Source organism: Chelonia mydas, chromosome 10, assembly GCF_015237465.2.
Source record: "Chelonia mydas isolate rCheMyd1 chromosome 10, rCheMyd1.pri.v2, whole genome shotgun sequence".
NCBI lineage: Eukaryota > Metazoa > Chordata > Testudines > Cheloniidae > Chelonia > Chelonia mydas.
The window spans coordinates 10,258,489-10,284,219 of NC_051250.2; the positions used below are offsets into that span (position 1 = coordinate 10,258,489).

The window sequence follows — 25,731 nt, forward strand, 5'->3', positions numbered from 1 at the left end:
TGCCATATTTGGGGTCGGGAAGGAATTTTCCCCGTGGCCAGATTGGTAGAGACACTGGGCGATTTTCACATTCCTCTGCAGCATAGGGCACAGGTCACTTGCAGATTTAAACTAATGTAAATGGTGAATTCTCTGTAACTTGAAGTCTTTAAACCATGATTTGAGGACTTCAGTAACTCAGCCAGAGATTAGGGGTCTATTACAGGAGTGGGTGGGTAAGGTTCTCTGGCCTGCAATGTGCAGGAGATCAGATCAGATGATCACACTGGTCCCTTTTGACCTTAAAGTCTATGAGTCTATAAGTGGATTCAAATACAGATAGTGCATTTGGATTTTGTTTTGTGAGTTATTAACAAAATTCAAAGTTAAAAATTCAGCTTTGCTTGGAACTCTATAGTCTCTTCTTTCCCCTCTTCTCCGTTCAGACTGGCTGGTGTTTTCAGTTTTACATTATTCTTTAACACTGCTGTAGAATGCCCTGTTTATTGTAGGCTACTGTGGGATTTGAGATTTTTATTTATTTGAAAAATAAAGTACAGCTGAATTACTGAGATCCCATATAAGACATGTAGTAATGACATGTAATTGCCTGCAACTCCCTTGACATGGCTCTGGTACAACTATCCCATTTCATTTTCATGAAATAAAAAGCATCTAGTTACCTAAACAACCACCTATTTCACATTAATTACCCCCCAATAATCAGTCAATTGGACAAATGTGATTTTTTTATTGTGCATTACATTTCACATTCCCTGTTTGTCCTTGCAAAGGACTACATTGATTTGGAGGTGGGGCTATTGATTGATACCTACACTAGCTCCATTGGTAAAGTTGTTCAGTATGTCTTCCATTTGTCAACATGCGGTAAAAGTGAGAGAGTTACAAAGTGTGTTGCTGCATGAAAATGTGCTCACTACTCATTTGAATAGCCAGACCTTCTAAGTACAGTTGCACAGCAATAAACAGGCTCTCATACATCAAAGAAAATTCTTCCAACATACAGGAAGCCTGATCTACACTGTAAACAGTATGTTTTCCGCTAGTATCCAACCTGTCAAAGATGCACTTCTTATTTGGGCAGAAGTCTATCTTAGGCATGGGGTGGGACAGAATTTCTGGCACAGGTAACAGATACCTTGTATTAACCCATTGGGTTTTCTATATTAATGCTGACTAGCAAGAGGAAGTCTCGGGTAATAGCATACAAAGAGTTCCAGTAAACCTAAGTAGATCAAGGCCAGACTGAAAAGATAGGATAGAAACTGAAAATGCATACATTTCTAAAGCAGATATGGCATGGTTACTCTCAGCATCCATTATTCTGGAGAACCTTCCATTCTTTAGACCTCAAAAAGAAAGAGCTCAAGTGTACGTGGAATTCCTTGGAGGTATGAATGTTGTCTCAGACACAACATATTTGCCTGTTTTATCATCTGAAGGAGATTATATGCAATTTGAACTGAATGAGATTTTTGTTCCCTGATCCTTAACAACTCTGACAATGACTCTGCTGTGGATTGTACAGGCAAACTGTGATACCTAGTATTATCAACAAGATGACAGTACTACTTGTAAGAGAAACATTCTCAGGCATCTGTAGAAACCCCTTTATGTCTCCGGTCTCCCTCAAGGTGCATAACTATCCAGTCCCCCGTAGAGTAAAAGCCAGGAACCAGAAATTTACATCTTTCATCATAATATATAACTGGATCAGCAGTAGGGAACTAGGCTGCGGTCTTTCTAGTGTGCTATAATACTGGCTTTGCAGAGAAGTTATTCATTGCATTGTGCCATTAGGCCAACAAGGTTCATCAATCTTAGGTCACTGTAGAAATGTTCTAGTAATTTTTGTATTTTACCTACCTGCCACTGAACGAGGACAGAGGAGGTAGTGTGGGGAGTTACTGACACAGAGCGTGGAGGTTCACCTGGAACTAAACAAAACCCAAAACATAATAAAAAGTTATAATAGTGTGGCAAAACACAGAAAACTTATTCCATCAACCCCTCCTTCCTTCACTACTGACCTTTCTGTCCCAGCTTCAGTGTTAGGTTGCTCAATGGAAAGAGAGTGAACAAGAGTACTCCTACGCATGGCCAGTTACCTACCATACCTCCTCTCTGTCTACGCTACCTCTCAACACCCAGTATGTATCATCTCAGGAATAAAGAAGGAAAAGCTTATCAGGGGCTCACAGCTCTCCACAGTGGAATGCACTAGGTTTGCTCAGCAGAATAAACGATTACAGTTTGCTAAGGAGGCGAGACTCTTTTGCAGTTTTCACCCATTTGATTGTAAGGAGGCCAAACTGTTCTGGATTCCCTGTAACTAAACTCAAAGTAAATTAAACACACCTCAGCCATTTGGATGGACTGCTGCCTAATGTGGATCATGAGTGAAAACAATTGAAGACATTTCTTCAAACATATGCACAGTTCCACATTTATTTTTAATGATCCCTTGTAAATTATTCAATTTCTGCAAAGATAATGGTTGGAACAGAGTTTGAAAACCAATGAAACAGAGTTTAATTCCATTTGGAGACTCCTGAAAACATGGTTCATTTTCAGAGGGCACACCAGAACACTTAAAGCTGCCTGTTATTAATTAAGCTATTTACCACCCATATCAATTGTTTGTGAACAGAACTGTGTTTAAGTGGGTGGGTACCACTGTCTAAGGCACAAAATGGAATTAAATCCACTGGAAAGTGTGTTCTAGAGGTTATAGCAAGATCTACCCATGCCCATCCCATGGCAAGGGTAGGATCATATTCCCTCTCCATCTCTCTTACCATCCTGCAGAGTAGTGACTGCTTCTGTCTCAGCACTGAAGTCACTATCTCCAATATCATTGGTTGCTTTCAGACGCAGCTTATAAGAGGTAAATGGGTTCAGCCTGTAAAACATAACAATGAGGATGAGGGATGAATTCTCTTCAAAAGCTGTCTGAGACCAAATCTCTTACAAAGAACCTGCCCAAAGGCAAATTAAATTATTAGAGTAGTTCATCTCCTCTTAAGACTCCTCCCTTTCTATCTGGCCTTGTCCTTCTTCTTCGTAGCACTGGATTTGCTCAAACTCTCCACTGTTGTCATCACCTTCTCAAATATTGACTGGACAGAGTTCTTAAACACAGGCATTCTGTGCTCTTGATGGTCTACAGAATAGCCATAGCTATGATTCACAGACATATCTATGGTAGCTTTTGGTTCTGGAAAAGGGCAGGGCATATTAATAATAATATAATTCATCATGTATATTAGTGTTTCAGATCTTCAGAGCGCTGTTCGTATTTTATCTAATATATCCTCACAACACACCTGTGGCGCAGCTAAAGACTATCATCCTCATTTTACAGATAGGGAAATTGAGCTAAAGAGAGGTTAAATGTTTTGCCCAGAGCCACCCAGTGAGTCAATAGCACAGCTGGCATTAACCCTGAGGCCACCAATCTCCCAGTTAATCCTCTGTCATGCTGCAAGATTGGCATGTTTCATTCCTATTAAATTTCAAGCTAATGCAATTCCCTGAATTATTTAGTATGGACCGTGACTGCAGATTCACTACAGTTCTGTATACGCATGGCTTTAACATATGCAAAGAGCAACTTCCAACTGATATAACCTTAGCAAAGCTTCTTCTAGCTTGGCGAGGGGGAAGATTTGCTTTTGAGTCACCTTCACGAGTTTCAATTTCAGGGCTACAAGTTATGGGGAGTTTAGTTAATTAATTGGTAGTTATCTGTCCACCAACCAGCAAATGCAACTGTGACTACAGGTCCAAAAACCTACTGGGAAGGAATGTGTAAAGGGGTGAGCCATCCCCCTGCACGCCTTCGTGTCCCAGTGCAGTGTTGCAGGTGTGTCCCACCTTAATTTCCAGATTGGGCAGCAAAAGGTTTGCTTTATCAGCTCAGGCTGAGGAGAACTCAACACACATTAACAGAACAGCACGTCCTTTTATAAAAAGGCTTCAGGAAAGGAGCAATTACAACAAATTTCATAAGGTCTTCACCACTAGACCCTGGTTCAGAGCTCCCAAAACTTGAAGTCCATAACACCAACCCTCTGAGTCTCGTAAGCCTGGTCTGCTGGAGCCTGAGGAAAAACCTTATGCAGCCTGAATGGATTCTACTCCCCTGCTGAGCTTCCTCTTCTTATTTATATAGCCCAGCCCTAGGACAGGGTCTCCTTGATTACACTCCAGGCTGTCCCAGCTGCAGGCTCCAGTCTTTCCTTTAGAGGGGTAACACATTCCTTCACAGGACGATTAACTATTGAGGGATGGGCAATAGTCTAGTGGCACTCAAAATATTGCTTTTCTGGATTCCCCCAGGAAAATGCTTTTAGCAAGGTGGAGAAGAAATGTTTTCCTTAGTTCTACCCTATTAGAAAACTTCAGCAACTTAAATGGTCTTTCTTGAAATACAGATCTTTGGTTTTCAGTAACTACAATGTCAGTTCCAAAATACATAGCTGGTCTCCTTGATTTCAGAGGCCTTGACTAGAAAGACACCAGGCATAATTCAGGCCTGATGTAACTCCACTGAGGACAATGAATCAGGTCTGCATTTTCCTACAATCTTCAAGTTTTCTTTTTCCTGCACAGTTAGACAAAGGGTAGTAGCAATTTGTTTATACCCCTGGGTGGACTAATAAGTCAGTGCTCTATCCTCCATGACAGCGATTATCTTCTAAAAGTCATGGAAGATGGGAGAGATTCCAGAGGACTGGAAAAGGGCAAATATAGTGCCCAGCTATAAAAAGGGAAATAAGGACAACCCAGGGAATTACAAACCAGTCATCTTAACTTCAGTACCCGGAAAGATAATGGAGCAAATAATTAAGCAATCAATTTGCAAACACCTAGAAGATAATAAGGTGATAAGTAACTGTCAGCATGGATTTGTCAAGAACAAAATCAGTCAAAGCAACCTAATAGCTTTCTTTCACAGGGTAACAAGCCTTGTGGATGGGGTGGGGTGGGGGGGAGGAGAAGTGGTAGATGTGGTATATCTTGAATTTAGTAAGGCTTTTAATACTGTCTCGTATGATCTTCTCATAAACAAACTAGGGAAATACAGCCTAGATGGAGCGACTATAGGGTTCCCAGAGAGTATTTATCAGTGGTTCACAGTCAAGCTGGAAGGGCATATCGTGGGGATCAGTTCTGGATCCAGTTCTGTTCAATATCTTCATCAATGTTTTAGTTAATGGCATAGAAAGTATAGTTATAAAATTTGCAGATGATATTACGCTGGCAGGGGTTGCAAGTGCTCTGGAGGATAGGATTAAAATTCAAAATGATCTGGACAAACTGGCGAAATGGTCTGAAGTAAATAGGATGAAATTCAATAAGGACAAATGCAAAGTACTACACTTAGGAAGGAATAGTCAGTTGCACACATGCAAAATGGGAAATGACTGCCTAGGACGGAGTACTGTGGGAAGGGATCTGCGGGTGGATGACAAGCTAAATATGAGTCAACAGTGTAACACTGTTGCAAAAAAGGCAAACATCATTCTGGGATATATTAGCAGGAGTGTTGTAAGCAAGACACAAGAAGTAATTCTCCCGCTGTACTCTGCACTAATACGGCCTCAACTGAAGTACTGTGTCCAGTTCTGGGTGCCAGATTGGACAAATCTGGACAAATTGGAGAAAGTTCAGAGAAGAGCAACAAAAATGACTAGATGTCTAGCAAACTTGACCTGTAAGGAAAGATTGAAAAAATTAGGTTTGTTTAATCTGGAGAAGAGAAGACTGAGAGGGGACATGAAAACAGTTTTCAAGTTTATAAAAGGTTGTTGCTAGGATTAGGGTGAAAAATTGTTCTCCTTAACCTCTGAGGATAGGACAAGAAGCAATGGGCTTGAATTGCAGCAACAGCGGCTTAGGTAGGACATTAAGAAGAACTTCCTAACTATCATGGCGGTTAAGCACTGGAATAAATTGCCCAGGGAGGTTGTGGAATCTGCATCATTGGAGATTTTTAAGAGCAGGTTAGAAAAACACCTGTCAGGGTTGGTCTAGATCAGTGGTTCCCAAACTTGTTCGCCGCTTGTGCAGGGAAAGCACAAGCGGTGGAACAAGTTTGGGAACCACTGGTCTAGATAATACTTAGTCCTGCCTTGAGTGCAGGAGACTAGACTAGATAAAGTCTCGAGGTCTCTCTGAGTCCTACAATTCTATGATTTTATCCTCTAGTATACTAAACATTGGGGGAGGAGCCTAGAAATGGTTAGCTACAAAATCAACTCTGAATTAGATTTGTGGGACGTCCTTAGGCAAATTACTAAACCTGTGTATCTCAGCTTTGCCAACTCTAAAACAGGGATAGTGACCATTACTTACCAGCCTCACAGAAGGGTTGTGAGGTTTCATTATCTAATGTTTGCTTAGTGCTTTGAAATTATAAAATATTTGGAATGGTAAGTATTGTACTTTCTATGACACTCTGATGTTATACAATACCTCTCAATAACACAGGATGTTGCCTCATGACTGATGGAAGAGGAATAGGTTTGCCATTCTCCATTTGGTAGCTCCCGCACTTGCACGGTGAAATACCGTATTGGTGAAGATCCATCACTACCAGGAACCCATTGTAGCTGCAGGGTCTGTGATGACACCTCAGACTGGGGTACCTTCGGCTCTCTAGGAGGTGCTGGCCGCTCTGCAATTAAACAAACAATGGGTATTACTGTGGGAGGAAACTCAAGATAGGACAAATCTAGAGGTGCTCATGGAGCTTCCCAGATGTAATGCAACAGATTACTGCTGCTTTTAGATTTGCTGCATGAAACAGTGAAGCAGATATTCTGTACCATATCTCAAGTTTCAGCTGCAAAGAGGAGTGTTAGGAATGATTCTTGTCTCCCTAGGAAAAAAAGACACTTTTGGGTGGCCATGCCCTTAAATAGCCAGACACTGAGGAGCTGATCTTGTAATCAATACATTTTATATCTCTAGAGACCAGAGAACACCTGCACCTTCTACATACACCTTCTTGGACAAAGAATTGCTCCTTTGCCCCAGCATACATGGGAGGAGGGGATGCGTCAGGGTGTGCTGGAGTGTGGTGGTCAGATTTCACTATGCCTTATCCTTCAAGGGCCAGCAGCAGAAGTAAAAGAGGCCACAGTGTTACTCTAACTTTCACTTGAGCCAGCTGGTCAAAGATCTGGAAACCACACCCATCTTCCTGTGGTTGCTGATGTCGGAGCACAGCTTGGTGGAGTGGAGAATTGGGAGTCTAAGAGCCTCATTCAGCTCACTAGTCAGACCCACCCCTCCTTCTTCCTTCACACTTATTGACCCTGAGCCTGCAGAGGCAAGAAAGCTAGTCCCAATGCAGATGGGGAACTCTCCAGAGCAATTAATGGTTAATATCTTTCATATGAGGTGAAGAATGGGAATGCAGGTGCTGCAGAAGCCAGTATCTAACTGTTTGAATATAGATCTCCTCTACCTTGTCAGTGTATCTGCTCACCCCATCGATTTCAACTGAGAAACTCAATAGAGAGAGAAATAATTGTTTAATTGTCTATCATGAAGTTTATTGATTCTGATTAAAATGTGTGCATGTAATAAAGCAGGAATTGACTGGAGACACCACAGTGACCTGCCTTCAAGAAGTGATATGATTCACCTTAATCAGCACTTGTTTCCATAAACACACACCTCTGACTGCATGATTCTCCTAGCTTTGTATGAAGAGCATTCCCTCTCCCCCCATCCCAACTCAAAACATTTCCTTTATGGTTTGGCATTTCTCCGCAGCACGCTCTTGCTGATGCATGAATGCCAAAAGAATTGTAAGCTATTAGCCATGCAGAGTCAGCAAGTGCCAGTAGTGTGGATTGCAGAGTTAAACGTAAAAGTCACTGTCTTGCACTGGCAGGACTAGACAGGTGTTCAGGGTTATTCTATCAGAGGAAGTGAGTAGCTGGTAAAGTCTTGTGGGGGTTTAGTACTCTCATCTGGTAAACTTTAACTGGCTTGCAATTTGGGGCAGATCACATATTGTATCCAGTTTCCCATGACAGGGTTTTAGTCTGTTGTTAAAGTCTTGATGACCCATTACCATCTTCGTTTTTTTAAAATAAATTCCCTGATTGTTAGTAGGAAACTATTCCTACAGAGGGCCCCCATTACCGGAGTTTATCCACAAGCAAACTCAAAGGTTAACTTTCCTGCAGAAGTAGCTAAGCCAGTTCACATGACTCAACAGAATTTTTTCACAGGCAGGGGCACGAGTTTCTTGTTAAGTTTAACAATGGAGAATCTCAAGGCTCATCAGCTCTGTTCTAACCAGCAGGTGTCACTATCCTGAAGGGCATTATAGTAAAGTGTAAATCCAAAGGATCAAGAAATACCATGCTGTCTAGCTATAACTATTGCCACGAAGCACCTTGTGATAATTAAGTCATGACAAGCACCACATATATAAAGTTTTAGACTTCGATTTTCATAGGAACCTGTGTAGTGGGGTCTATCATGCCTTCTCTACCTCCTGCTGGAGATGGCAGTGCTGATGCCCCCCAGCTTAAGGAAAATCCAGTCAGGTTGGGCAACCAAAAAGCCTTCGTCCTTCAGGGGCCTGGAAGGGCCAAGAGGAGACACTGACCAATCGGGAGCCAGCAGTCCTGTTCAGAAGGCTTGCCTGCCTCACCTCCTATCATGGGGGGGAATGCTGGGACAGGAGAGGAGCTCCTAAGTGTTAACCCAGAATCCCAGGGCCAGATCAGAGCCTTTGCTTAAAACACTGCAACAAAATAGATAGCTTTTATGTTTAGTTGTTAGTTGAAAGGTGCGGACAGCCAAATTTAGAGTTTGTTTATTGCTGAACCATTTCAAGACTGAGGCTGAGCTCACAGCATGGGCCGTTCTAATCCAGCTGGGTTACCACTGCCCTAAAACAGGTGTCCAATCCTGACTGAGTTTCAATGAGACTTGGGTGCCTATCTACTTTAAACTCCTTTGAAATTTCCATCTTTATTTGATATTAAGTGAATTTTATTAGTGGAGAAGTGAGTATTCATTCATGAAAGCATACACTATAAAGACTCTCATATTCTGGTTTGTTTCCTAACTGAACAGCTGCAACTTATGCATTTCCTCTCATCTTATTGATATGAGCTTCACCATTTTTCTTTCTCTCCCAGACACACAGACCAGACAGCTGGTCTCAACTTTATGGGATACATGCAGGGACACGAAGCCAGCTATTAGAGAGGGAAAGGTTTTGTTTTATATAATGACTCTCACATTCAAGATATCCCTACGGGCTTGATGATAATGGAGAACATTGTTATTGTAGTGAAAGTGGGAATTATGCAGTGAGCTATTATGTGCTCAGCAACAGCTAATGTGCAGCGTTGGAAATTAGAATGGCTATTTTTGAGAAAGAGAATGTTTCCCAGGACATTGGGGTTCTCATCTACACTTTACTGGAAAGTTCCATGCATTGTTTAACCTTCCATTTGGGCTTATCAGTCCGTAAGATGGATGGGAGTGTTAGCATGTGTATTTTTAAAATTTTTCTACAGCTATTTTCCTTCTCTGGGGACAGCACCTTGATGCGACGGGAAAACTTGTGTGTGCCACTGTCCCTGAGAGCTATGCTAGTAGAAGTTTTACCCCCTGGGGGGCCATCCAAGCTGGACAGGTCAAATGGTAGGGACCAGACAAAAAAACCCAGCCCCACTGGTCCTCCAGGTTGGGGGTGGAGCAATAGGCCAACAATGGTATGCTTGTAAAAAAATTATAGAAACACAATAAAGTAGCCATTCCAGAGAACAGCGAAATACACAGGGATGGTGGAGCCTTGTTCATGCCCCTCACATTGATGGTACAGGAAGGATTCAGATTCAGGTTCAGATCTAGAACTTGTTGGACAATCATATCTTATGAACTGAGAAATAAAATGCAAAACCCCCTAGTGTTGCACTGTTATGTCAGAACTAGGCAAGAGCCAAAGTCTGCCAGCTGATCCCACAATCGTTTTACTCCAAGGCAGGAGGGCTACCAATTGAACATTCAGGCTTGCTTATGTTGGGGCTTTATTGTTATTGCCGCCTCATGAAATGTGGTTCTACTCTGAAAAGTGATTTGGTATAATTGGTATATTGGAATTCCATGCTTATATTCTTTCAGGCCAATCAACTTTTCTTCATTTATAAGCAAAAAAAAAAAGTTTTTCTGTCAGATCCACAGACTAAACTGAAGATCTCCAAGGCAAGTGGGATTCTTTCCTGCTGATGTAAAAATATCAGTAGCAAAAATTCTACAGATCAGATTCTGTCATATCTTATTTTTTCTATAATATTTCTGAGGAACCCATCTCCTTGGTATTTAACTGGATTCTGTTACATCTGTGCAACCTCACTGTCACCAATGAGGTTCCACAGGTGTAAATTGAGGGCAGAAGTGACTCTGGATTTGGAATGTAGTTAGTAATTCTGAGCCAGATTAAAATCTGGGGGTGCCCTGGCAGTGTGCATTAGAACCAAAGAATGGAATAACAGGGAACTCCTTAGATCAGAACTAAGATGCAGTGGCAGAGCAGCGTGGGGGAAGCCTGCACAATGTCTGCTCACAGCTGCCTCTCCTAATTAGTGCAATTAATCCTCTTTTTTTCCCTGAGACTGCCACTTAAATGTTTTATTTAGAAGATCAGCAAAGACCTGAAAGAAAATATCTGACTGCAGAAGGGAGTTGTGCATGATCAACACACTGCTTGATGGGAAAAGTTCAGTCTCCGAGAATCCTCTTTTACACAGTTCATCACATTCATTGTACTAGTGAAGCTATGATGGCTACAGGCATTACCTCTCTTTTCCGTAGTGATTACTGTGGCTTCCAGAGGCTCTCCCCAGCCCTGTCTGGTCTTGGCAGATGTCCGGAAGATGTATGCAGACTCAGGGCTGAGATCGGTAGCTGTGAATTGTCTGACTGTTGACCCAACTTCCACTGTGGTGAACTTGTTAGGGCTGCTGGTTGCCAGGCGGTATGCAATTTGATATCCTGAATTCATAGCAACAAAAAGCAGAAGAGCGAAGAGAGGTTAGGGCTGTTTTTCAATCTTTTAGTGGGGGAAAAATGCCAAGACTATTAGTTCATCCTAATTACTTATTTATTTGAAGGCAAAACAAAGTAATTCAGCTTTATAACACCCTCTCCCCCAGCCAGATGCAGTACATTATCAGGGAAATTACACACATTGTGATGAATGGAAGGGCCTTCTGAGTATTAATCCACCATGAAACTCGTTTCACTTTTCATCCTTCACCAGAATGGGATATGAAAACAGTTTAATCTTTCCTGAGCATATTGGTACACTGAGAGAATGCCACAGGAACCAACAGAGTCCAAACAATTGACTTTGACAGGCCAAGTCAGTTCACTGAAACTAATCTCCCCTTACTGTTCCCCTCCCGCTGACACATACACATTTACTGCAGAGCAGAGCATGCTGATTGAGAATTTTTTAAAACATGGGTATTCAGATTGCTTAGGTAATGCAACATTCATATCTCACACTCAGTTAATTCTCACATCTGTTTGGAGATATCTTTTTTCATCTTTCCTGCCCACGTGTAGATCTAGAATTCATGCTGTAGTTGATGGTACAAGCCTCTTTCTTTTAGTCACTTGGTGTTCCTGCTCTTCTCCTTTACTGCAGAAGATCAGGTTTCAGAGTGGTAGCCGTGTTAGTATGTATCAGCAAAAACAAGGAGTACTTGTGGCACCTTAGAGACTAACAAATTTATTTGGGCATAAGCTTCCCCACGAAAGCTTGTTTCTTTACCTACGTTTTAAACAGACCAACTAATTTATTTGGGCATAAGCTTTCCCATGAAATCTTATGCCCAAATAAATTTGTTAGCGTTTAAGGTGCCACAAGTACTCCTCATTGTTTTTTTAGGAGATCAGGAGACTGTGGGGTCCTGCTTGAAAAATACCCTGTATGCTGAAAAGCTGATACCACACGTCATCTGTTTAGTAAATTCTGCTCAGTCGACTCTAATCTCCTCTCAGGCCTTTCTGATGGTTATGAGTTTACAGTTTATCACACATTATTAATGATCCAACTGTGCAAACTAGTGTGTCCAGGATTCTCACACACCACAAACAACAACTGTCCCCCAAAGAGAGAATACCAAATGTTCAAACCCATTCTGGAAATACTACCAACTGCACCAGGTTCTCTTTCTCCTGGAGCGCATTGGCAACTTTTAGTCCAGCAACTATGTTCCAAAATCAATTCATACTAGAACTTGTATGGTGCTCTGTTGTCCAAGCTGAATAAAGTCAGAACTGTTAAATGCTTCATCAAGTTACGTGAGAGAGGGTAATGGCCAAAAAACCCCTACAAAATAAAACAGCTGAATTCAGTTGTGACAGATTTCTGCCAAACCTTTGCTGATCTTCTGAAATACAAACAGCTCTGCAGAGACACTGATTTTCCCCCCTGAACTTTATATCCCCGCTACAGTGTTGAATGCCTACTAAATCTTGATTGCAATAAGAGCAGAAAGAGTGTTTCATACATGAAGGTCAATGCATGGAAAACTAAGGATATTAGTGGACATTAGACAAAATTGATGGCATCTATCTCCCACTGGGAAACTGCAGTGATTGTCATTCACCAACTAACAAAGAAAGAAGATGCACAAATAGAGAATTAATGTACTTTTTAGAGTGAATTCTATATATAAGTATGTGTATTATCTTGTGAACCATAGAATTTACCTGGGATACAAATGGTGTTATATGTGTATGCAGACAGTGGTGATGATGGGGATGGGGTGTCACAGGGTGATTAGCCCCAGTAAATGAAGTAGGTCTAGCTCCCAGGTATGAGAGCAGGTGCTCCCATTTGGCTAATTAGGAGGGCTGCTTGGGTTAGTCAGGAACCCAGAGATGAGAGCAGACTGGTTCAGCCAGGAAGGGCAGGTGAGAGCTGTCAAAGACTAGTGGGACTGGAAGACATCCTGGAAGGAAGCAGAAGGTGTTTCCTGGGGAAAAGTTGAAGGCAAGGAGAGCTGCAAGAGGCATTTGCTGGCTGGCATCTCCAAGCCGGAGAGCCAGGACCAGAGAGGGTTGAAGACAGGGGAGCGGCAGAGGAGCTTACCTGCTGACATCCCCAGGGCTGGAAAGCTGAACCCAGGGTAACCACGAGAGCGCTAGGGGGAGTGAAAGATGCTCCCAGCAGAGAGGCTGTAGGGTTCCTGCTAGGAAGAGTGGGGCTACACTCCAGTTGGAAGGGCTGGGGTAGCTGTCCTGGAACAAGGAAAAGAGAGGACTGACAGTGTCCAGGCATGACTGAAGGTGTCAGTCTGTGGTATGTGAGGCAGCTAGGGGCAAGATGTCTTGGGTTTTAAGGACTATATACACTGGGTGTGGGAAATAGACTATTTGGGACTTTTGGTGGGGATGATTTGAGCTATATTTTGGTAATGGTAATGCTGATGGACTAGAGGTTAAGTTTGCATGGAGTTATGTGGACTCTGAAAGGGGAAACCGAGGCAAATGAGACTGTCTTGCCATGGCCTGCTGCAGAAGGGTGATTCAGGTGGGGCCATCCTATTCCATGTTGTTACTGATGGCATTTCTCTTCCTTATATTTCCTTGTCTTTTTCTTTGGAGGCTATAAAGAAATCTGTGGCAATGGTTAGCAGTGGGATTCTGAATGTTAGTACTGTATGCAGCTGTGACCCAGAGTTTCAGACCCTGTGGCTACACATGGACAAGGGTAGGAGACCAGTCTTCCTTGGTATTCAAATTACAGCAGGTAAAAAAGAGAGAGGGAGCCAATGGTCTCAGCCCATATAAGAATAATGACATATACAGATGATAGACTGGAAGACCAACATTTTCAAACCAGAGTGCATAAAGGTAGGCATCTAAATAACCAGCTTGCTTTTCAGATTACCTGTAGCTCCAATTGAAGTCACTGGGGGCTGTGAGTTTGCAGTACCTCTGTATATATAGCCACTTATTTAGGTGCATAATCATGGATTTCGGTGTTTAATTTTGGGCACCCAAGTTGGAAACTTCTGGCTTTGGAAAATAAGGTGAATAGTAAGAGGTTGGGTAGCTTTCTCAGAAACATTATAGGGCCATCTGAGATAGCACAGATTAGAAACCTGAGCGTGTGGATTAAAGTGCTGTCCTACTATGAACAGTGACTGTAACATGACATGGTGAGGCTCCACATTTACTGTCTCTTGTAACAGGGTTGGCCATCTCCTAAGCACCCTTTCATGACCAGAGCTTGCTTTGCAACATCCTACTTCTGTTTCCCTCTCTTCAGGGTCCCTTAAAAACAACACATAGATTTCCCTCTGGATTAATACCACCCCTGCCTGGGGCAGGTTTAGTAGCAGAAACAATTCTTTGCCTGGGGTGTCATTAACACAGTTTAATAACAGAAATAGTTCTTAACAGACCACAGGGTCCCAAAATAAAGACCATCATCACACAAAAGTCTATACTTTGTGCGGGTGCCTTCTCTCACAGGCACAGCTTGGTCTTCTGTCCCAGACGGTTGTCACAGTGCATCCTCCCAGCTCTTCCTAGCTGGAGCCTTAGCCTTTGGGCAGCAGCATTTAGGGCCCAAACTTTGAGACCCAAACGTCATCTGGGTTTCCTCACAGGTGCCTCGTGATGCCTGGGCTCCTCTCTGACACACCCTTGATCTCAGGTCTCTCCTACAGAAGCCCTTCACACTCGCTGTAGTTTCTACAATTTCCTGATCTCTCCCTACTTCATTGCAACCTCCGGCTGCTTTTTATAGAGGAGTAGTCACATAGATCTCTTCCAGGTGTTGGCTAGCACCCCCGTTACATTTCTCTGTGACTTCCAGATCAAATATTTTCATTTTATGAGTATAAAGATGGTTTTCCAAGCTTATAGCTCTGAAATTCATCCTAAGATCTGAAAGTCAAGCTATGTACTTTCTGGCTGCTGCATCACTAATAAAGAGGGTGCAATTAGGGCTCAGTTAACAAGTGTGTTGATGACCCATGAGCCAGAAGACATTCCATTTTGCTATCTCAAAGCTATACTGGTCTGCAGCGCTATCAGGAAATTTAGACTAACATTTTCACAGTTGGGTGACTAAAACTAGGTACCTAAACAAAAAATGATTTGATTTTCATAGGTCCTGAGCACTCACAAGTCCCAGTGATGTCTCAGAGGTACCCAACTTTGAACTTTCCAGCCTTACACTTTTCAGGCAAGTATATATAATCTATCCCTTTTGACCTATGGTTCCAAGCCTCTCGTCCGTCCTGCACTCATCACCATGGTATCTCAGCATCTTTAACACTAGAGCTGTCTGTCTTATTTAAAGTCCAGAGAAAGACAGATCAGTAGGAAGAGGAAGGGATACGTTGTGATTTTTTCTGTTTCTGTACATGTACAGAAAGCAGAATTGAGAGCGCAGAGACAGGGGACCAGAGTGGGGGAAACAGAAGAAAGAATGCATTGTGGAATTTATACAGTAGCAAGAGCAATGCAGGAAGAGGCAGATAAGATCGTTAAAGAAGTACAACAAGAGAAGATAAGAACAAGTAGTAAAACAGCAAGACTAGAGCCTGGAGGCAAAACATGGACTATTAAGAGAAAAGCAAACTCACTATCTAGCTGTTAAAGGTTAAGTGTGTTATCAAAGGCAAATTATTGTTGGTCACTTTCCTACCTGTTCTAATCCCTCTGAACTATAAAATTTTAAGTATTAGACATGAATGCAAAGAAAAAAGTGTATTACTAAATGCTAAGACTAATGATAGACAGATGTACAAATGAATCAAGGAAATAGATTGACATACAGGGAATTATAATAACCAAGTTTTTAGAAGAACACATTCTCACTACTGTTAATGCTAGTTTTACTGTTTAGAAGATTAACAAGTAGACTCACTTGTCTCTGACAGCTATACAAACTCCTTCAGTGCAATCTGAAAAAATACAAGCTATCGTCATTCTCTCCCACATTTGCTTTGCTGGCTGGCAGTCTGGGAAAGCATTCCCCTTCTTGGTGGTTTCAAAAAGAGTTGATGCAATCAGAGACTCCAACCTTCTTCCCTCAGATGTTTCCTCAGAAGTCCACATCTAAAGCCCAACTCACTCTTGTTATCACGAAAGCACCTGAAAGATAGTTGGAATCTGCATCTTTAGTTTCTTGGGTCACTCTCTACTATGTCATCCTTTGATGTTCCAGAGTACCCAGCAGACGCTCAGTCATGGTAGAGCAAGTCTTGTCTTATTTTTGAGTGACACACAGGCAATATCTGAAGCATGGAGGTCTAAGCCACAATCGAGCTTGGTTAAGTTAAGCTGAAGTGAAATTATAATGGTAAAATTATTAGGTTGCTGAATTTTAGCAATAAAAGGATGGAAGAATGCAGGAAGAGTTGGGTAAAATCAAACAAGACAAATCAATAGAGGTAAATGGAAAGTGTTCAAAGTGAAATTAATACATGCCTCAGGGCATTAAGAAGCAATGTAGCAATAACTGCGAAAGGAGCTATAAAGGCTCCTGCAGATGAACAAGGAAGCTCAGAAAGGAACAAAGGATAAAAGAGTCCCAGAAATCTGGCAGAGAGGAGAGCTGGAAAGATTACTGAACGGAGTCAGTGAAATATGACTGGACTTCAGGAAAGCAGACTTCGACTCCCTCAGGGAACAGATGGCCAGGATCCCCTGGGGGACTAACATGAAGGGGAAGGGAGTCCAGGAGAGCTGGCTGTATTTCAAGGAATCCCTGTTGAGGTTACAGGGACAAACCATCCCGATGAGTCGAAAGAATAGTAAATATGGCAGGCGACCAGCTTGGCTTAATGGTGAAATCCTAGCGGATCTTAAACATAAAAAAGAAGCTTACAAGAAGTGGAAGGTTGGACATATGACCAGGGAAGAGTATAAAAATATTGCTCGGGCATGTAGGAAAGATATCAGGAGGGCCAAATCGCACCTGGAGCTGCAGCTAGCAAGAGATGTCAAGAGTAACAAGAAGGGTTTCTTCAGGTATGTTGGCAACAAGAAGAAAGCCAAGGAAAGTGTGGGCCCCTTACTGAATGAGGGAGGCAACCTAGTGACAGAGGATGTGGAAAAAGCTAATGTACTCAATGCTTTTTTTGCCTCTGTTTTCACTAACAAGGTCAGCTCCCAGACTGCTGCGCTGGGCATCACAAAATGGGGAAGAGATGGCCAGCCCTCTGTAGAGATAGAGGTGGTTAGGGACTATTTAGAAAAGCTGGACGTGCACAAGTCCATGGGGCCGGACGAATTGCATCCGAGAGTGCTGAAGGAATTGGCGGCTGTGATTGCAGAGCCCTTGGCCATTATCTTTGAAAACTCGTGGCGAACGGGGGAAGTCCCGGATGACTGGAAAAAGGCTAATGTAGTGCCCATCTTTAAAAAAGGGAAGAAGGAGGATCCTGGGAACTACAGGCCAGTCAGCCTCACCTCAGTCCCTGGAAAAATCATGGAGCAGGTCCTCAAAGAATCAATCCTGAAGCACTTAGAGGAGAGGAAAGTGATCAGGAACAGTCAGCATGGATTCACCAAGGGAAGGTCATGCCTGACTAATCTAATCGCCTTTTATGATGAGATTACTGGTTCTGTGGATGAAGGGAAAGCAGTGGATGTATTGTTTCTTGACTTTAGCAAAGCTTTTGACACGGTCTCCCACAGCATTCTTGTCAGCAAGTTAAGGAAGTATGGGCTGGATGAATGCACTATAAGGTGGGTAGAAAGCTGGCTAGATTGTCGGGCTCAACGGGTAGTGATCAATGGCTCCATGTCTAGTTGGCAGCCGGTGTCAAGTGGAGTGCCCCAGGGGTCGGTCCTGGGGCCGGTTTTGTTCAATATCTTCATAAATGATCTGGAGGATGGTGTGGATTGCACTCTCAGCAAATTTGCGGATGATACTAAACTGGGAGGAGTGGTAGATACGCTGGAGGGGAGGGATAGGATACAGAAGGACCTAGACAAATTGGAGGATTGGGCCAAAAGAAATCTGATGAGGTTCAATAAGGATAAGTGCAGGGTCCTGCACTTAGGACGGAAGAACCCAATGCACCGCTACAGACTAGGGACCGAATGGCTAGGCAGCAGTTCTGCGGAAAAGGACCTAGGGGTGACAGTGGACGAGAAGCTGGATATGAGTCAGCAGTGTGCCCTTGTTGCCAAGAAGGCCAATGGCATTTTGGGATGTATAAGTAGGGGCATAGCGAGTAGATCGAGGGACGTGATCGTTCCCCTCTATTCGACACTGGTGAGGCCTCATCTGGAGTACTGTGTCCAGTTTTGGGCCCCACACTACAAGAAGGATGTGGATAAATTGGAAAGAGTCCAGCGAAGGGCAACAAAAATGATTAGGGGTCTAGAGCACATGACTTATGAGGAGAGGCTGAGGGAGCTGGGATTGTTTAGTCTGCAGAAGAGAAGAATGAGGGGGGATTTGATAGCTGCTTTCAACTACCTGAAAGGGGGTTCCAAAGAGGATGGCTCTAGACTGTTCTCAATGGTAGCAGATGACAGAACGAGGAGTAATGGTCTCAAGTTGCAATGGGGGAGGTTTAGATTGGATATTAGGAAAAACTTTTTCACTAAGAGGGTGGTGAAACACTGGAATGCGTTACCTAGGGAGGTGGTAGAATCTCCTTCCTTACAGGTTTTTAAGGTCAGGCTTGACAAAGCCCTGGCTGGGATGATATAACTGGGACTTGGTCCTGCTTTGAGCAGGGGGTTGGACTAGATGACCTTCTGGGGTCCCTTCCAACCCTGATATTCTATGATTCTATGATTCTATGAATAAAACTTAAATGCAGAATGAAAAAAATTACACACAGATTATGACAATACGGCTTTTTTCAGATATAAGAAACCAGAGGGTCATGGGGAAAATAGAGTAAAAGATTTAAGACGTGGCTCAAGTAAGTCTTCTGGGACAGGAAGATATTCTAGAAGAACGATATTCCAGAGGGCCAATCACAGTAACCATGACAGATACAGCAATTTCTTGCAATATCTACAATGAAAATGCTGCAGTGCTTCAGTGAAGACACTACCTAGGTTGATCGGAGCACTTCTCCCATCAGTGTAAGTAATCCACTTCCCCATGAGGTAGTAGTTAGGTTGATGGGAGAATACCTAGGGAGAGTTGAGTGAAAATTCCCCACATCCAGTTATACAAAACCCCAGCCTTCTGAAGCTATGCCCTGTGGAGAGGGTGATTGTTTTTGGATCACCTGTTATGTAAAGCCAAACTGTGATCAAAGGTTCAAACTATATAAAGGGAAGTTTGAACTATTTCTCGTTGTTCTGGCTCTGAATCTGACCTCGTAATGAACTTGTAATCCCGGAAAAAAATAGTTGTGGGTTTTGCAGGACTGATACCTACCACAGCCTGAAGCTGCAGGTGGGGTGACGTCTTGTAAGCTTTTTAGTATGCGTCTAGGTTCATTTTTATTAATGTTTTCTCTGAATGCTTTAACCTTAAGAATAAATGTGCTTGCCTACAAAGAGCTGTGGTAATTTGTGAGAGCAATTACAGCTGTTCATAGCCTCTGGAGAGAAGCAAAGTGCAGACGCTGGCCTGTTTAGGTAGTCTGGTTTACTGGAAATATCTCAGTGTAGGCAGGGAGCTATGCAGCCTGGAAAACCCATCAGAAGGGAGAGGAACACAGGTCTTTACCCAAGAGAGGTGATGGCTGAGGAGCCAGGACCCTAGAGTAGGAATACAGATGCAATTGCCTTGAAACTGTGACTTTAACTTTAAGTTGTTTTAGCCTTTTCCTTACTCTTTTCCCACATAATGCCTGACCCTAAATCCACTACCATCCCTGGGAGCCTTTCCATTGACTTCAGTGGGCTTTGGATCAGGCCCACAGTGCATAACAAAAAAATAGATATATTCTTTAGGAATGTCTTTTTTTTTTCAAATGTGCTTACATTTGCCTGAGCATCTTTTAAAATACTTTTTGAGTGTCTGCAATCAGTTTCATATGGCTGTGCTTTCTGAACTGAATAAAAGGCAATAGTTTAAACTGCCTGTTAAATGTTAGGTCACTGTAACACAACCACTTGATTCCCCAAAGCAAACAGGCAGGAGAATGACTACAGACAGTGAATACTAAAGCATCTTTCAAGCTTGTCACCATACAAAACCTTTCAGAACCGACAGCACTGCTCACATGGGCTGTGATGCATCAGAGCGATAAACACTCACTAATTTGTCATAGAACTTAGGAAAAGCGGAATGATATTGGAAAGTTACAGCCTGCCTGATTGTTTATTTTACCATTTGTGCTATTTAAGGGCCAGGGTGTGTGCAAACGCAATACAGGATTAAAATGTGAATTTGCAAAAATGGATTATATCCAATTTTTGTTCTAATTCTCAGACGAGTTCTTACACACAGTTTTGCAATAAGCTGCAGGTAAATGTTAGACACAAGGATACCATGAGGAATACTAACCAGGGACTGGAAGGGTGCCGAATGAGCTCTCATTCTCAGTGAACCGCTCACAGATATGAAGAGCACATATCCATAGTAATGCATCACTTTGTTTAAATAGTATGTAAAGGAACTGTGTCTCGTGGCAAGTGGATGGAATGCAGAAAAGAAGGAAGAGTAGGGGCCCAGGTGGTTACTTCAACACTCCCAAAAGAGGAGTTAGAAATATCTGCAGCTCTCTATAGTAAAATATTTAAACAAACAAGTATTTTTCCCTCTAGGTGCCTGCCAGTGTTGCATGCTGCTAATCCCTCTCTGAAATGCTAGAACATGTTTTAATATGGATTACAAAAATGTTAGCTACAAAGGTGTTTGAATGCTCAGAGGGCCACACTAGCAGAGCAGAAACATTGATTCTAAGCCTTTGATTCTAATGTTGCTCTTGAGGGGAAAAAAAAGACATTTTCTCTTTCCAGCACCACTGATGGTTTGCAGGGCGCCCTCCAGAACTGTATTAACCTATTTTCACCAACATTTCCAGTTCAGTACACTTGGCTGTGATGGTTACAATTGCTTTCTAAAAGTTCACTGCAGTAAGGAGATTTAAAAAAACAATACAGGAAAAAAGAGCAAATTGTAACCTTCATTTTCCAACAGTGTCGCAGTGCTATGCTATTTTTCACATATTTTTGGGGTACTCTTCTTTTGTTAGAAGGGATAAGATATACCCTATGTGGGTAATTCTTACCCTTTCATTGTGACATTGCCAACTAACTACTTCCTTCCTTGGACCCTCATGTTATTATTTATCATGTTTATTGAGGTAGCGCCTAAGAGTCCATACAAGAATGGGGCTGCAGTTTGCTAGGCCCTGTGCAAACACAGAATAAGAGATAGTCTCTCCTGTAAGGAGCTTACAGTCTAAACAGATAAGGCAAAGATCAGCAATGAGGCATAGTGTGACAGAGGAGGCACAGTTTATAAAGTATTTTTTTATATTTTCCCAATATTCTTTATCAGTTGGGATTTTCTGTAGACACATTCTATGCTTCAAATCCTAGTTTCCATTGGAAATAAGCACATAGGAGGTAGTTCTCCTTTATTTAAAAAACAGACAGACACCCAACACCTCAAACTGCAGGATTCTGTCTCTGACAGCTAACTGGTGCCAACTTTCATGCAAAGACTTTTTTTCTTGTATTCAGGAGATCCCTGCAGCAGCTGCCTTCAAATCACATCTGACGACTTGCCTGCTGCTTCAGGTGCCAGGATTTCCTCACTTGAGCACTTTTGGAGGACGTGAACCTGAGCAGTTTCTACAGCGATTGACTCAAGATTTGAACAAAATGCAAAAAAAAAAAAAAAAAAGCCTGTAATTTAAAGGGACACTGTCAATCTAGTAAAACCCAAACTATGGGCCTCCCTTAAAATTATCCTAATGCTATGGGAAATTATCTCAGAATTCTAAATACAAACCCAAACTACAGCGATGCCAGGTAACCCTAGAGACAGAACCGAGGCAGCAGAGTCTAAAAGAGTGAGTACAAGATGAGAAGTCAGGGTCTCAATTTCCCCATTTTTAAAATGGGGATTAGCATCCCTACCTACCTACCAGGGCTGGTGGGAGGATTATTAACATTAGTCCAGAGCTTTGAAGACAAAAGTGCTATTTAACTACTCAGTACTTTATTATTAGAGGCAGGAATGGATTAATATCTTGTAAACATCTTCATACAGATCACATTGTTTTTGTAAAAGTGACTGCTGGTTTGTGTGCTGGAAAGCCATCTTGAGAGGTCAGGGTAAAGGAAAGGTGAGAAGATATTTCATAGATTCTTGTCATTCAGTTAGCTACTACTATTGCTCTTGATGAAAAGCTAATTGTGAGTTAACTCCTTGTGACCTGACAGATGGTATTCTCCAAAGAAAAGTAATAAAGCAAAACACAAGAACACATACAACTAAGAGCTTAGGTGGTCCAGACATCACAAGGGAAAAACCAACTCTTCCCCTGCCATAGAGTAGGAGGCAACTCCCCAGATACTCATCTAAAAAGGATACAAAACAGAAAAATGGGACACAATTTAAATATAGTGCCATGAGATGACGTGCATCTGACTCATGCAAATGTGCACCCTGGGGATCAGAAGAGTGTTACATTAGTTATACAGAATCTCACTGACCCTTCCAAATCCCACCAAGGGGTACCATGCGTCTCAGCTGACAGCAATGTAATATTTTCATTTGTTCACCTGTGAACTGGCTTGGATGTGCTTTCTAGTACTGAAAGCAAGAGGAGAATAAGCACATATTCATAGTTCTCCTTCTGTTCTATCTCCGCCTCTTCCTAACCGTTGTGTTTGGAAATTTAAATGTTGCCTCTCTTACCCAGAATAATTCCATTGGGTTCCTCTGGTGGTTGCCATACAATTCGTACTGATGTCAGTCTCACTTCAGGGAACACCAGCCTTACAGGAGGTCCTGGGGCTGAAAAGAACAACCGAAATCACAAAAGTGGATATTACGTACCAAAGGAACTGCTAGTTCTGTGACAGCTGCTTGTTTAAAAACTCCTCTGTCTACTCTATACAGACGTCAGGCCAAGCAGTATCTAACCAGAACTGCAGAGATGGCTGTGAGCTTATGATGCTGTACATTCACACACTGGTTACATGGTGAGGAATTCTGTGAAAGGCTGGGTGCCTCTAGCACCACAGAAGAGTAAATATAATACCGCAACCACACACCCTAGAATGTTTTGCTGCTCCTATAAAAGTGTGTTACAAGGATGCTTTGACAAATGAGTTCTGACCTATGTGAGAATGATCTCATAACAACATAGCTGGGAATCCCTGTGAGCCAATCAGATTACACACTTCATCTAAGTCACTACATAGCTGATTATATTCTAGGGTGCGAGGCACTGAACTACCTTTACAGAGAGAGATAATGTGTCAGCTTAATCCCCTTCATGCCTGTTGAAACTGAATAATATCGTCTAACTGTGCTGGCAGCCCTAGCTTTGAACTCCCTTCTGATTTTACATATGCATTTTGTACGCGTGTCTAGGCTCGAGAACCTTTGCGAGGTCAGAAGCCCATTAACACAGATGGCTGGCACCCAGGTTGTCCATCTCAGGTTCACAAGGTGAGTTTATGCGAATTCACAAATACGCAGGCTCTGAAATTCTCCTTACGTACAAATCTCACCTGCACTCTCATTGATGATACTTTTAATTAAATTGAACTGAAAGAAGACACAACATGTTTATGTCAGGAGTTTGGAGATGGAAGAACAATTTGTGACATTTGCCAACATGTACTTTAGGAGGGAACTGGTATAATGAGCTTGTCTTTGACAAACAACCTTAAACATTTCTCATTACATTCTGGTTTATGGAATTCAGTGAATGCACTATCTCCCTGAAGAGTTTTGCAACAATAATCTCCTCTCTGCCTCGTCTCTTAGAAAAAGGCCAAGTTACCACACAGCTAGTGTGTTAGGAGAATGACTAAAGCAATGATTGGGGGTAATTGCGCTCTTCCTATGTGCAAGGCACATCCTTAGTGCTTTGTTGTGGACTGCAGAAAATATTGTACTAAATCAGAAATCTGAACATGTTCTCAGTCCAATGTAATTACTTAAATAAAGTTTCTTATGGAAATCTACAGTTATTTAATTTCTGTTGGGAGCTTTAGATCCAAAAGTATTTGGGTTTTTTATTTTTATTTATTTTTATTAGGATGAATACAAAAAAAGAGTTTTCAACTGACACATTCTTTATACTTGCTTATACTCTACTGAAAATGCAGAGAAAATGGTTACCTTTAAGTGTTTGACATCTGTAAAGCTGAAAAATATTTTTACTGCTAATGGAAACTGCAGTGAAAATACACCAGGAATACTCTCATCATACGGACAAGTTTAAACAGAAACAGGGGGTGGCTCTAGTCCTTTCAGCACATCAAACTGCACAGAGGAATGTTTGAGCTCATAGGAAGCACTGTGGCCGGGCTTGGGGGGGGGGGGGGGGGTGGATTACAAAGGGAAGCTTATATGGTCACTTTTCAAAGATCAGTCTCTTATTGACCAGAACAAGAAGGTGAATGATTGACAGACCTGTGGGTTGGGTTTAAACAGCAGGCTGCAACTTTATTAATTTTACCTTGTGGAGGGGCACTTCATTGCCTGCCCCACTCTCACATATGAGGCATTTAATTAATTTGTTCCAGCGAGGGTTCCAGGGCTTTTACCACAAACCAAAAAATAACTTGAGGTACATCCTTCCTGGTCTACTCAGGGACTCAGTTCAGTTGTGAAACCTCTTTCCCCTGGTTCTCCACGTAAGGAGGCTGGAGTGACAGAGGCCACAAAGGCATGAGTGGGGAACCTCAGTCCTCAAAGACTTCAAAGTTCTTCTACTTCATGACAGCAAGGTCCAGCTGCACAATCCTGGAGGTCTTGTTGACCTCTGGAAGCTGGCTCTTCTCGCCTTTACTCCTGGGCACCAGCTGCAAGTTATGACGAGTCAGCAATTATAACAGTGTTATAAGTCTGTCACGGAGGTTGCGGAAGTCACGGATTCCGTGACTTTCTGTGACCTCTATGACTTCTGCAGCAGCCAGCATGCCTGAGCCAGGGCTGCCCATGCAGCTGGCTCAAATAGGCAAGGTGGGGAGGGGAATGCAGCACGCATTCAACTGTCCCCATACCCCCTTACCCAGCCAATGGCTAAGGAGAGAACTGAACGGGGGAAACCCCCTCGCTGCTGTGCATGCATTTGGACTTCTCTCATTCCCTGATGCCCAGTCAAAGTACCTTTCCTGGTAAAGGCAGCACAGGGTATTCTTTTGCAGAACATTGGTATAGATCCTCTTACTGGAATGCGAAACTCCATATCTCCTTCAGGACCATTCAGGGCTAAATTTGTTTATTGTGTCCTATTATAGCATTTCTTTTTTTAGTGCTAAGATTGTAGTTCTGTAGAAGTTCATAACTGGGCTGTCAAACTTCACTCCAACTGGAACTAACTGTATGAGGTTTGAATGAGTGAGAAATAGAGTTTTTTGCTTTTGTCAATTATGAGGGGAAATGTTTTCAGTTTTTGGGCCCAGAACCTCAGCTTGCCCCCAACATTGTGCTAATTGACACTAGCCAAGGATCAGATTCTTTATGTTAAAATTGTAAGCAAATCTAGGCTATACATTTAAAGCTTGCATAATGAAAACAGCTTTGATTTTAAAAAGAAATGC

The 25,731-nt window shown here is 42.4% G+C and overlaps 1 protein-coding gene across 2 annotated transcripts in view; it reads right to left on the bottom strand.

Annotated features, from left to right (window-relative positions):
- SDK1 (sidekick cell adhesion molecule 1) overlaps positions 1-25,731 on the bottom strand; it is a 646,346-nt gene that overhangs the window by 73,070 nt on the left and 547,545 nt on the right. For both annotated transcript variants that reach the window (XM_037910909.2, XM_043523779.1), the window contains exons 29-33: positions 22,868-22,966; positions 10,840-11,034; positions 6,481-6,682; positions 2,799-2,902; positions 1,867-1,937 (exon numbers count right to left, since the gene is read on the bottom strand). In XM_037910909.2, the coding sequence (XP_037766837.1) occupies positions 1,867-1,937; positions 2,799-2,902; positions 6,481-6,682; positions 10,840-11,034; positions 22,868-22,966 (671 nt within the window). The remainder of the gene's footprint in view (positions 1-1,866; positions 1,938-2,798; positions 2,903-6,480; positions 6,683-10,839; positions 11,035-22,867; positions 22,967-25,731) is intronic.